This window comes from Centroberyx gerrardi, chromosome 11, assembly GCF_048128805.1.
Source record: "Centroberyx gerrardi isolate f3 chromosome 11, fCenGer3.hap1.cur.20231027, whole genome shotgun sequence".
NCBI lineage: Eukaryota > Metazoa > Chordata > Actinopteri > Beryciformes > Berycidae > Centroberyx > Centroberyx gerrardi.
Window position 1 is genome coordinate 15,112,245 of NC_136007.1, and position 13,845 is coordinate 15,126,089.

At 43.0% G+C, this 13,845-nt stretch overlaps 1 protein-coding gene across 3 annotated transcripts; it reads left to right on the forward strand.

Moving 5' to 3' along the window:
* Positions 1-103: 103 nt before the first annotated feature.
* aldocb (aldolase C, fructose-bisphosphate, b) lies at positions 104-13,164 on the forward strand. 3 transcript variants are annotated; one of them, XM_071898268.2, is made up of 9 exons: positions 104-211; positions 7,665-7,781; positions 8,768-8,979; positions 10,133-10,187; positions 10,281-10,441; positions 10,530-10,613; positions 10,747-10,921; positions 11,500-11,699; positions 11,827-13,164. In XM_071898268.2, exons 2-9 carry the CDS (start codon positions 7,670-7,672, stop codon positions 11,917-11,919), a joined length of 1,092 nt encoding a protein of 363 aa, XP_071754369.1. In that variant the 5' UTR covers positions 104-211; positions 7,665-7,669; the 3' UTR covers positions 11,920-13,164. The 3 variants fall into 3 exon arrangements, with proteins under 3 accessions (XP_071754369.1, XP_071754370.1, XP_078142601.1); XM_071898269.2 differs by having other exon boundaries at positions 192-236; XM_078286475.1 differs by lacking the exon at positions 104-211 and having other exon boundaries at positions 7,128-7,781.
* The last annotated feature ends 681 nt before the right edge of the window (positions 13,165-13,845 follow it).

Genomic DNA, 13,845 nt, shown 5'->3' on the forward strand with positions numbered 1-13,845 from the left:
GCCATGAATCATGATGCTGTCCAGAACGTCGGGGTCCAGCGCATGCGCAATGAATATTCAATATCAATCATATGACGCAATGTTATTAGGCTCCGCCTCCGGCTTGAGGGTTTGTGAAGAGTCACGTTGCGCTGCAGCAGTGAAACAGGAGACTCCTCTGCATCTTCCACACAGCGCACCTGACCACTTTAGCTCTTAAATCCAGCAGCAGGTAAGGAAGAAAGCCGAGCAGATAAGTATGGCAGCTTCTTTACTTATTGTTGATGACGGTGATGATGTGGTGTGATGCTGCACTGCACAGCCTGCAGCTAACTTTATCTTGCTAGTTAGCTATGAATTAACGTTACCTGTGGCTCATATGCCGTTATCTCTTATGGTAGAAAGCTTTCTACCTTGCAAAATTATCCTCTTTCTAACTAAGGTCTTTGCGTCATTATTTAAATACGCAACAGCAAGGAGGGAAATTATGGCCTTCGAGGATGAAATAGGGTGAAATGAGCCTGTTGCATGTTCTTTCGATTCGTTGTCACTTAAAATTGATACATCATCTTCTCATTGAATCTGTGTCGGCCGCTCTTGGTTTGAAATGTGTTTAATCCGGAAAGCAGCGGTAGTGGAAGAGGATGGGTGGGGGTGAGGTGTCCTGTCCTGTGTATCTGTGCCAAAGCACGTAGGCCTCCTCTGATGGGCGGCGGGGTGGGGTTGGAAGAGTTCAGTTGGTAATGTTAAAGAGGAAATGTCGCCTACTGTTTTCTGCTCATTCTCACCAGTGTCAACCATTTTCTGAATTGCACCGCACAGAGCCTTGACTGAAATAGGCTCTGGTGTCAGAGAGCCGCTAGGTGCACGGTGCTGCATGGGAAACAGGGTGAGTGATCCTCTTAGCGCTGCTGGATCAAGGCCTCCAGATAAAAACAGCCCTGTCACACGGACGTGCATCAGTGTCAAGGCCAGCAGCCAATCCGCACCGGGTAACAAAACACAAACCCAGCAAGCAGGCTTCTTACTGTTAGTGCTGCTGCCCCGCACGAAACATTTTGCCCTCTGACAGCTCGCGCAGCTTGCGATGTAGAGGGGAATAAAAAGGTGGGTAAACTGTGACCTTGGTGATCACCAGAAGGCAGTAACACCTGTCAGTATGAATCAGTATATTTTCAGAAAAGTATGAAGTTGTGTTTTTCTTCCTTTAAAAGACCCTATCATCTTGTAACCTCCATACTTCTTAGCTATCAATTTATATCATATAGTTTTATGCTTGGCAATAATTCAGTATTGTTCATCGTCTTTAAAGTGGAATCATATCGTGATAATATGATGATATTGAGATATCATATAATATCATCAAGCTATTTTAGTTCAAACTGACAAAATGAGGTAGGTTATGAAAACATTTTAAGGAATATTTGGAAATTTCAGAGCTTTGTTTGACATCACACTTAACATTACCATGCAGTCCAATGCAATGAACATCAATTTGATTCATTAACGTGATTATGCATATGTAAGCCATATCATGATACATATCGATATTGAAAAAAAATCTTAATTTCAGCAGTACCGCCCAGCCCTAAGACTGAGTTTAGGTGGGTACACTGAGTTTACCCCCCACTGTGTCCCTGCATACAGCCTTCTAATTACTAGGCATTTTAGTATGCTGGCTTGAAACTAGTTTAATGCCTGTAGAAATTCTAGAAAATCAAACCAACTGCATAATGTCTACTATAGATGTAGATGTTGCATTATGGATTGAGTTTAATGTGCTTATATTTTTGTGAACTCTTACTGCATACTGGGTTGGTAAGTAGGCCTATGCGGTATGAGTTTTCAGATATAAGGATTGATTGACTGTTGTAGCATGAAGAACACATACAGTAATGTCCGGTCCTAACATCCGGTCCTCTACCAGGTTAATGGGTTAGTTTCTATAGAAGTATAAACTGCAGGGTTAGTAGATGGCATCACCAGAGAAAATGTTGGCTAAGTTGAACAGAGGTATCAGATAGATAAGTAATACTTTTATATTTGTTCTCTTATATTTGTTCTCTAATATTGTCTTAACTAGGCCCTAATTAAGGCACTATTAAAGGGCTGTGATTCAACCCTTTAATGGCTGAATTAGAATGCTAAAAATGTGAATTTAAACGTGAATTACAGAAAGTCATCCTGTCTTTCTTCCTTGATATTGCATGTCTGTTAGTATTGTCTGCAGTATGATCACTGCACTGCCTTGGACTACTGCTAAATGACAGTATTAACTTAACATATCAAGCGTAGTGGTATCTTCTCATGCTTAGGTGACTCTGCATGATGCCACAGTAGGGAGTTGGCTGTTGCATCCTGATGTCGCAGTGCAGAAACAGCGTTCGTGTGTCTTGTTCAGGTCTACTGCTGTGCAACAACCTAGGAATGGAAAGCAGGGCAGTTGTCTTAACTGTCTATCATTTCTTTTCTACAAAATTTTTAAAGTTTATTCTGTTGAGACTGCCTTATAAATCTGTACTATCTGTTCTCATCTTGACCCACACACACATACACATATACACACACACACAGGCAATTTGTGGGATAAGAGCTGAAAGTTAAAAAAAAAGGACAGGTCCCTAAAATAACTTCTTTTCACAGCCATCCTAAAATATAATGCCAATCATCCTGAAGTGCATTTCAAACAGTCCCTAATCAAGAGTGTAGCTGTTATGAAAAGCACACAGTCATTTCCTTGGGCATTAATGTAGAAATGCCCAGTCGCAGTCAAATCACGTCAGGGTCACATCTTTAGGGAGGCGTAGTGATTGCGAAGACCATCCTTCAAGTTCGACCCAAGTTAAATTCCCAAACAAAATATAAACATAAGTAAATAGGCAGCAGCAGTTTGTCCATCTCCAATTCTGCTTTCACTGGAACCTGCAACTACAACATCAGATCAAAAATGCACTTTGGAAACGAATAAGCATTAGTGTTTTGAACACTGTGTTTTGAGTAGTATCAGCAGATTGAAGCACTGCCCTTTGAAGCCTCCTCAATTTCTTGGTCTGGCACTTTGAGGCCATTAATCAGGACTTGAAGTAGATTATCGTGGATGTCTTCTTTCATTTAACGCTTCAGCCTGTCCTGGACCAGATCCACTTCTACATGGCAGATGTCTGTCTGGAAATTAAACACCCTGATCAGCCTGTACAGCCTTATTGCAGGATGAGCGATGAACATCCCAGTACCTGGAGGATTTGGTAAAGGCCATGTTAAATGTATGATGCAGGATGTCACACACTCTTTTGCCTCATCCCATCTGCTTCAGGAGCTCATCAATCTTGGCGCCAAACCAGCATATCTTTGCAGTTCCAGGTTCTCCATGTTGTTGTAGGCAGTGTGGGAGTGTGGCTTCCCTCCACGGCTTTCAGAGCGGTGGCTAGCTTGGAGCGGCTGACAGTGATGAAGGTCAGCTAGTATTCAGTTTTCCAAAGGTCAAGAGTAATTGTGACAGCTTGTGCAGATGAGATCTCACTCAGGAGGAACTCTGAGTAGAGATGGAGATGTTCGGTGTGACACATCCTCTGGATATGATCAACTTGTGGTGATCAAGTTATTTCGCAATGAAGTGTTGTAATTTGGTTTGTTGGTGTACCCACTTCCCCTCAACCTGCCTTGTTTATGTCTAGATTAGTTAGTGACGTTGCCCAGAATGACCCATGACCCTTACTCAAAACTCAACATGTCTTGCGGCTGCATTGCATCATGGTCTATTGAGGCTACTCTCTGTGGAGAAATTGGTATCTCTGCCTTTTCTACAATGGATTTCTCCCTGTATGATTGTTGAACGTCGAGAGGTCTAGAAAGAAGAACTCGCTCTTTCATTTTGAGGGACCGGACACCAAAATCTGATGTTTAATGAGCTGATGTTTAATGTTTAATAGCTGAAAAATGTTCTGCTATCAAACTCCATTGTCACTACGCTTGAAATATCACAATGTGACGTCACATCATCTACGTTTGGCCACTTATACGCTGGAATAAGAAAATACACCACCAAACAACAAAATGGGTCCAGAAATGCAAACTTCATCATTTTTTAAATAGTGTTTAGTAGTGTTTTAGGTTGGATTTTTCCCTTAAAGGGTAACTTCGGTATTTTTCAACCTGGACCCTATTTCCCCATCTTTTTGTGTCTAAGTGACTAAAGGGGACAACAATTTTTGAAATTGGTCCAGTATTGAGCGAGATCGCTTCAGCCAGCAGCCGCGAAACGGGCTGCAATGTAATCCGACGGGGCAAATTGCACCGTCAATGTACGTCCACTAAAAGTGCTTGTTTTTGCCACTGACAGGCTCAGATTGTTATTATAAGTGTCTGACAACATTATGGAAAGGACCCTACAGAGAAATGAAACGTTTTTCTTTACCTTTCGCTTGATCCGGTCTGTGTGTAACCAAGTCTCGCGAGAGTTGAGTTGTTGCAGGAAGTTACACACAGACCAGATCAAGCGAAAGGTAAAGAAAAACGTTTCATTTCTCTGTAGGGTCCTTTCCATAATGTTGTCAGACACTTATAATAACAATCTGAGCCTGTCAGTGGCAAAAACAAGCACTTTTAGTGGACGTACATTGACGGTTCACATTTGCCCCGTCGGATTACATTGCAGCTCGTTTCGCGGCTGCCGGCTGAAGCGATCTCGCTCAATACTGGACCAAAAAATTGTTGTCTTCTTTAGTCACTTAGACACAAAAAGATGGGGAAATAGGGTCCAGGTTGAAAAATACCGAAGTTACCCTTTAAAGTACTTTTAATGCTACTGGGCTGATCATACGACACAGGCAGGTCACATGCACATTGTTGGGTACCACATCCTCAATGACCTCTTTATATGCTTTGAGGCAATATGATACATCAACTGATACCTGGTCTGAAACACTGTCCAGACATTATTGTGTTCCAGGTAGTTTGCCTGGAGGAATTGCAATATCGCAGAAGGTGTAGTAGATGCAGTATGCCAAGGGGATAAACTCTGTCATGAAATACTAGTCTTTAGCACCTGTAACAAAACAATGTTACAGTCTAGTTTTGGTGGAGTATTAGCAGAAAAATTCATTCAAATAAATATATGAAGCACAAGAGAATATGAATTCTGTCGACTGCACACATGCCTGTCACTACTCACTAGTGCTGGGTGCTGGTGCTGGGTGCTCCACGTCGCTCCACATTCACCCTGACCCTTCATGCTCCATCAGCTCCACATTCATCTGACCAGAAGATGTTTTTTTATGAAAAAATCTCAAATGTGTGTGTGTGTTTCGACTGAGTGAGCAATTCAAATTGCAAAACATATAGATTTCACCTTCACTGCAAACTATTTTGCAATGTTCTCTCAGCAAAAAACAACCACATTGGAATCAAAGTCAGTGAAAGTAAATTGTAGAAGCACGTAGTTTAGCTTCGCAAAAGATGGCAGGTATTTGCTGAGCATGAGTTTTGTCTGGCTAAAAATTGAGGGCAAGGCTATACAGACACACACACACACACACACAGTCACACATCCTGCTTGTGCCCTTGGGTTGGCCTTTATCAAGTGTAAATACTCTCACTTATTCATTAGAGGGGTCTGCATTATGCTCCTGTTCTATATTATCCTCTTATGAGACATACTGTAACCTGCGGGCCTTTGCTCTCTTGGAATAGACCTGCGCTGATTTCATCATGCAGAACTTAACTATTAGCAGTGAGCACTCTTGTCGAAATGTGTGCTGTAGTAATTGTACATTGTTTTCAATGGCGTGCCTCTGCGTGTGTTCTGAAGGTTGTTATCTCATAGCTGTAAGCTGAGGATTATCACAGAGAACACAGGCTGTCTCAGGCCGTGTCCTACCATAGTAAACCAGTCTCAGCTTGGCATGCGGCTGCTGTGCTAGTTTGTAACATACATGTATGTGCTTATGTATCAAAGTAGGTCTACGTTGCAAAAAGTTTCACCTGATGCCTATTATCCAGTAAGCCTGAAGGCCACTTTGTTTCTGTTACTTGATACAGAATATGACCTTTGAGGTTTATTTTGTACTATCCAGCAGCCTGATTCCAAGACAGGTTTCTCCCTTCAAGACAAGCAATCTTTAGCCTTAGATGGTCGTTTAGACTGATAATCCAAACTAGTCGTCCCCACTCACTGGGCGGGTTGAACAGGGATGATGAATGTAGATGAGGAAGCCTAATGTGGATTGTGGATAACAACAGTCGTAGAGTAGCCTAGTTTTCTAACAGTTTACTTACAGCTATGATAAATTAAGAAATAAATTCAGCTATTTCTATCCAGCTCTTGTGTCTCTTGGGGCAGCAGATCTCAGTGTAGCAGTGCGAGTGCATACAACTCCATACAGTGCTGATATGAGCAGGTATTCTGTGTGCAGTAGCTTCCACCGACACATTCAGCTGCAGCTCATACCATATTGTGGCATATGCCTGTGTGTTTGTGTTGTTGATCAGAGCTATCCTAGTGATGTAGCTAGAGCTGGGAGTGGCTTGGCAACCTGTGAAGTGAATCACAGAGAGGCATCACTGCTTGTTTCTTGGAACACTCAGCCTTAGTGGGAGTGATGAATTTGAGGTTTTTTTTTAAATGGGACTTTACAAGCCTTATGTGTGTGTACATCTTGAATGTGTCCAGCAGACTTCATTTGTACGCAGAAAGCAGCAGGAGTAAGAGTACGCCTCAGTGAGCAAACCAGTAGGTTTCAACCGGCTTCAGTGTGCAATTATGGATAGAGAGGATGTAGGAAGCTGGTCATTGGAATATTATGACTAAATGAAATGGGGTGTTAAAAAAAGAGAAGAGTCAAGTCATGTATTAATGTAGGCAAACAAATAACGACATTTAGGATGTGTGACACAAAAAGTGAGATAAAATGACAGGAATACGATGCAGAAAAGGGCAGAGTGTTGCTGAGGAGAGAGAAAGGGGCGGAGCAGTGTCCAGTCCTCCAGCTATAATGAGGACTGGCAGCAGAGTTTATAGGAAGGGCCATTACATAATCGCTCCGTTCTCTGTCTTCCTCAGTAATCGCCGTGGCTACACAGTGTGTATCCAGGGGGGGGGGGCAGGGTTTACGTAACCGCTTATTTACGGCAGAGTGAAGAGGGGAAGAGAGGAAGAATGTAAGCTGGTCTGAAGCCTGTGTGTGCATGTCAGCATGTCGTGACAGGCCCAGTTGCTGTTTCTATACAGCCATATCAAACACAACACATCAAGACCTTTCACTATTTCATCCCCCGTGTGGAAATATTTTAATACTTCTCGCCTTCTGCACATACCAAAGAGCCCATTTGGAGAACCTGTGATTTGTGTCATAATTTTCACCTGAAGCTGAATTTAATATAGGCTATTTTTGGGCAATTGAAGGTACACATAATGTTTTTATTATGCATCAAAAAGACACTACACTTGTCACACAGGGGAGTTTAACTGCACCAAATGGTGCCAGGCAGGGAGTAGTTGGTAGTGTGTGACTGATCGTGGAGGAATTGAACTTTTTTTTTCACCCATCCTTCCCTCACTCAGGACAGTTTAGGGCTGGAAGTAGCCATGTTGTAGGCAATAGAAGGACCCGTGTGGCCAGTGCTGGGCAGTCGTCCAGGTCTACATACCATGAAACAATGTAATCTCTGTGTTGCTTTCTCTCTTTCAGCAACCATGACTCACCAGTACCCCGCGCTGACCCCTGAACAGAAGAAGGAGCTGCAGGAGATCGCTGAGAGGATAGTAGCTCCAGGCAAAGGCATCCTCGCAGCCGATGAGTCCACCGGTACGTGTGTGTGTGTGTGTGTGTGTGTGCATCATAAATCCTGTTGTCTCTCACCTGCTTTTTTTGGCAGATTTCCTGAGAAGTGCTATATTCTAGAGACATGTCATTTTGCACAATGACAGAGGATGATCTTTCCCAGGTTCTTATGCAATATGACCTCCAGGGGCTAGATGAGGGCATTGTTAGTACTATAATATCATGGGTTTTATTGGCACAAAACGCAACGGACAAATCCTGCTATCCTTGCACTGCAAATTTTGCTTCTTAGGCTATTGAAGTTTGCCATATCTGCGGTGGCACCCGTAGAGTTAGGGTTCGGGTTAACGGGGTTAGTTCAAGCTCATGTGTCAGCAAGCCTCTGCCCTGCTGCCCTTGAACAATTCACTGAATCCCTTGTAGTTTCAGGAGTGCTGAACCCGCACTCAGATTTCCCTACAAGGGTTAGAATACCACAAATGCATATATGAATCTACTTTGACTAAATGTGATGAAATGTGTTGAATATACTCCAGGGCCAACTATTAGTCAAACCACTGAGTTTATAGGTGAGATTATTGGTTCGCAGAATCACTATAAAACCTTTGGATCTGTACTTGCAACATTCACACTACATTTCATGCAATATCCACTGAACCAGGTGTAAAATGGGAGCACTTGGATTGTCTACTCATTTATAATCATTTAAAATCATTTATAATTTTAATCCAGAGATGGATGTACAGTATAAAGGCCATAACTGACACAATGTTATTGGATGGATGTCCTAATCATCATAAGACTTGCTAGGAGCATCAAAGCCTGTTTTCTGAACGTTTGCATGCAGCTCTTGATCCCTGACTGTATTAAACCTTTACCAGGTTCAAATCCTGGAACGGACGTTTTCGGCTGTAATTTATCCACAAGTGTACAGTTATGTAGTGTTTTAATTCCTATCAGTATGTAGCCTCCGTACGCATATTCATTCGTGTATGTGTGTGTGCCTACAGGCAGCATGGCGAAGCGTTTCACCCCCATCGGGGTTGAGAACACAGAGGAGAACAGGCGTCGCTACCGCCAGCTGCTCTTCACAGCCGACGAACGCATCGACAGCTGCATCGGAGGCGTCATCTTCTTCCACGAAACCCTCTATCAGAGCACAGACGATGGCACTAACTTCTCCAAGCTGATCAAAGACCGCGGCATTGTTGTTGGCATCAAGGTACACAATGCACACTGCTGCAATCGACCACTTGGGCAAAACCAGTTTTACTAACTTAATAGCAACATTGGTCATGCTTATACCTCAAACGCCGACCTCTTGAATTGGAGAATAGTGGGATGCATCTGGCCTGACAATCACTTTAGATTAGCCCTTTTATTCTTCTGAACATCAGCTCAGACAACAATAAATGAAACATATGAAAGTAACCAAAGACCCTGCTCTACATAGGATAAGCATAAGGGCTCAGATCTGGCACAAACGCCTCGAGGCTCGCATGTCTTTACGTTCCTCACAGGAACAGGTGCAGGTAGAGCAGGTGCAACCAACAAACACACTGCATGGTTGAGGTTCAGTAACGCTTCCCTCCTCTCTTTCAGCAAAGTCATGTTTTGATGTAGTTTCAACACCTGAGGATGAGCTGCCTGTTAACTTGTAAAAAGCCTTCAACTAATTACTCATCTATCCTCTCCTACAATCACATCCATTCTCCCGCTGCATTTTAACCATCATATACCTGGTTTCAGGTATTGGCTGTCCTTCCTCACATAGGGTGTTACGCACAACCCCAGTCTTCCAAAATACAAGAACTTGCGTTTCATTATCCAGTCTCCCATATAGTCAGTAATATCAGGTGATAATGGGAAGCTCAGTCTTGAGGAGTGTGCTTTCTTCTGTTTCTGTTCTTTTTGGCTCAGACTGATCTAAACACTCTGGACTGTTAAATTGGTATTATACTACTGCCAAGTGTTTCAGTTTAGCAGAAAAAAAGTCTTCACTTAATTGGCAGGTGAAACTAGAAGGGCTGCTACTAAAAACACAGACTCACTGTCAACATGTATAAACACACACAGACCCACACACACACACAGTGGGTGTCAACAACAGATCATGTTGTGAGGATAAGCTGAGCTTAAGGTCATAAGTTTAGGGAGGTCATGTCTAGTTATAGGAGTGAAATCCAGTGGGATTTTGTTTCAGGTGCTCTAGAAAATATATAAAAATAACAAATATGCCCCTATAGAGATATATATATATGTATACATAAGAGAAAATTGGTGTACATGAGAATTTGTAGGACATATTCGTGTAATGTCATAACAATTGGGTGTTTTATTTATATTTGTAACCAGATTTGTGTGCCTCTCTGCAGGTGGACAAAGGTGTTGTGCCCCTCGCTGGAACAAATGGAGAGACCACCACTCAGGGTAAGAAGGCATTAGGAACACGCGCTCTCAAACATTACATGAGCCTCAATGTATTTCTAATGCATGTCTTGTGTTATGTGTGTGGGAGTGTAGGTCTGGATGGGCTGAGTGAGCGCTGTGCCCAGTACAAGAAGGACGGCGCAGACTTCGCCAAGTGGCGCTGTGTGCTGAAGATCTCCGACACCACGCCCTCTGAGCTGGCTATCTTTGAGAATGCCAATGTACTGGCACGTTACGCTAGCATCTGCCAACAGGTTGGTGTGAGATGTCTGCAGGTGTCATTTTGTATGTAAAGTATCTAAGAGTTTGCCTTAAACTTCCACACTTTGTCATGTGTCCCAGAATGGTATCGTTCCTATTGTGGAGCCTGAGATCCTTCCTGATGGAGAGCATGACCTGAAGCGCTGCCAGTACGTCTCGGAGAAGGTGAGTTTTAATGAGGAACACACCGACACAAATTTTAACTTTATGTGTTACTGCATGTCAGTGTGTGTCAACGCTCTTGCAGTCTTTTTACATACATTGCTCTCTGTCACCTCTCTTCCTGCTTATCCTTTAGGTCCTAGCTGCAGTGTACAAGGCTCTGGCAGACCACCATGTGTACCTGGAAGGGACGCTGCTGAAACCTAACATGGTCACAGCCGGACACTCCTGCCCCAACAAGTACAGCGGCGAGGAAATCGCCATGGCTACTGTAACTGCCCTGCGCCGCACCGTGCCTCCTGCTGTCACAGGTCAGATACACCCTGTATGGTTTATATTCAGCAGCTCGCTGGAATCTACAGAAGGTAGAAGAAATGGAGATTAGCAAGGCAAAATAGATTCTCTGCAGAGTTGAAATGCTGATGTGTTCAGCAAAATTTAGGGGCTTTGTGCAGGTAGATACTAGAGCTGAACAATTAATCTAAAAAGAAAAATCTAAATCGCAATATGAACTTCTGCAGTTTCCAAATCACAGAGGCTGCAATTAATTGCTTAAGAGAGGGGCGTCCAAAATGGATTTCTAAACAAGGTGTTTTAGTGCTCCGGGTAATCTTTGGTCCATGAATCAAGTACAACATTGGTGAAAATCTTTCATCATACTCAAACTCAGCAAATCCTGCACACTGACATCTATTTTTTTCTTTTCTTTAAACAATTTTAAAGTTCTAAAAAACGTATGACAAGAAAAACTTGATATTAATCGCAGCGGTTTAAATCGCAATTGCAATATTCTGTCCAATAACCGCAATTCGATTTTTTGTCACTATCTTTCAGCCCTTGTAGATAATACTGTATGTGTATGTGTGTCGGTCTGTCTGTCTTTCCCCAGGAGTGACCTTCTTGTCAGGTGGCCAGTCCGAGGAAGAGGCCAGTGTGAACCTTAACGCCATTAACAACTGCCCGCTCGCCAAGCCCTGGGCCCTGACTTTCTCCTACGGCCGCGCGTTGCAGGCCTCCGCCCTGACCGCGTGGAAGGGAGACCAGAACAATGAGAAGGCCGCCACCGAGGAGTTCATCAAACGCGCTGAGGTCAGACCCGAACGTGAACAGGACAGTCGCACCCTCGCATAGTGAAATGAAACCGGAACATTCTCTGTGCAGTGATGATTTCAGTGTTAATTAGAGTTTTTATTTGCCTCTTCTCTGTCTTCTTCAGGCGAATGGTCTGGCTGCGCAGGGCAAGTTTGAGTCTTCTGGAAGTGCCGGTGCGGCAGGACAGTCCCTCTACGTGGCTAATCACGCCTATTAAAACATCCGCGTCACTCCCACATTCTACTGTGGCCAACTAATAGTCTTATCTGCTCTGCTATACTCCCCTTCACTCCCCCATCAATCACAGGCCTGCGCTGTCTACTGTACTTTAGGGTTGTCATTGAGTCGCCAAAATGACAGTGTTAGATATGTGTATCTGAAAACATAATGTGAAATAACAATGCTGAAAAAGGGAAAAGGCTTGTTTCTTTTTCTGTCTAATCAGTCTAATCAAGGGATTTAAATTTGTGCAGAGACAATTTAAGACGGAAGTGGAAAATTGTTTGAAATCGTTATTTTATTTCCTGTCTGTCTATAACAGTCACTGGGTTAGGAGTTACAGATAGGATTTTAAAAGTGAAATTTTAAAATTAAGTCGAGATAGTAAGTCAGTATTCATTCCATGCCTCTTCTGAACTGTACCTCACTCCATCCCTGTCCTTTCTCCACTTTTCTCTCCTACATGAGAAATCTTCAGCCACTCCCAAGCAGGCCAGATTAGCATGTGTGTGTCGGTGTTTCGCTTCTGTCAGAATGCAGTGTCGGCTCTTCTGTAAAACACTATACTAACATCCTCCCTGGCAGTGGGACCAACCAATAACCAGTGGCATGATTACATCCATTAGAGGACAAATCAACGGCAAGATAGCATCAGAAGATGAGCACCGTGAAGTGTTGAGTTTGCAGATGGCATTGTCTGTTTTTTTGAGTGACTGTCCAAGAGTAGATGGGTGTGGCGTGCACAACGTACATTTAAACACACACCACGCCAAGTTGGTAAAACCAGAGACGGCTGTAGCTCCAGCAGAGGTCGGTAGATAGACTACAAACCACTACGCACCAAGATTCATCCTAATGGTTAATCCTAATCTTTCTGTTGTCACTCTTCTAATCACCAGTAATCGGAGAAACATCTTGTGTGTCTGTTCTCAGTATAACATTAGCTTTAAATTACACAATCAATGTATTCAGTTGTGTGAAGGTGTCGATATTATGTGATGCTTGTGTGTCACCCCCCTCCCTGATTTCCCCCACCCCACCCCAGCCCCACGGGAAGAGAAGATGGTTTCTATTGACTTATCTATCAAGCGGACCAATGTGTGGGGTCTGTAGGGGGGAAACAGTCACTGCTGTGTTGGAGTACTGTGATGTTTGTGATGTTAATATTGTTCTTGAAGCACTTGGTGTGTCAAATAGTGGAGAACAAAAAACTAAAATAAAAATTACAAACCGTTAGAAATCACTTTGGGTGACTTTTTTTGTTCCTGTGCTCATGATGTCCATCTGCTATCTTCCATGACATTCTGTGGTCCTCTGTCTCTCACTGGTCTTGTACTGACCGACTAACCCAATAAGTATTCTGTAGATGTACTTTAGACTTTTATACTGCCTTCCTGGCACTAGTAGTCGGGCAATAGGCTTGTTTGACAACATGATATAGTGATTTTAGCTCAGCTCCTGCAATTTGCTAGATGTTTTTTTCTGTGCATGTTATTTATTGCACACCTTCTAGCCAAACTACTTTCAGCTTCTGGTAATACTGTGGCTAGCTAATGTTAGAAGTGGACTAGCCAACTCAAAGTTAAAGGATGTGGCTAGCAGTGGGTTAGTACTGTGTGAATAAAACAACTGACTTCAGAATAAAGGTCCTTGGAGGCCTGCCTTTGCATTTGTTTAAAGTGCAGCACAGGGCAACAATGTGCCACTATACTGAATTTCAACATGATTTTGTGGGCAAATGTTATTTCAAAGTAGGCTTAAAGGTGAATGCCACCCATTTTAAGAATTCACGTTATTCCTGTGCCACAGCAGAATCGGTCAATACTTGTGAAGATGCATCGCTCTTTCCTAAAACTAGAAACAGGAGAATTCATTCTTGAATTTGTCACTGGTATGTACAATCTGGCACTGGTCCTTAGACAAC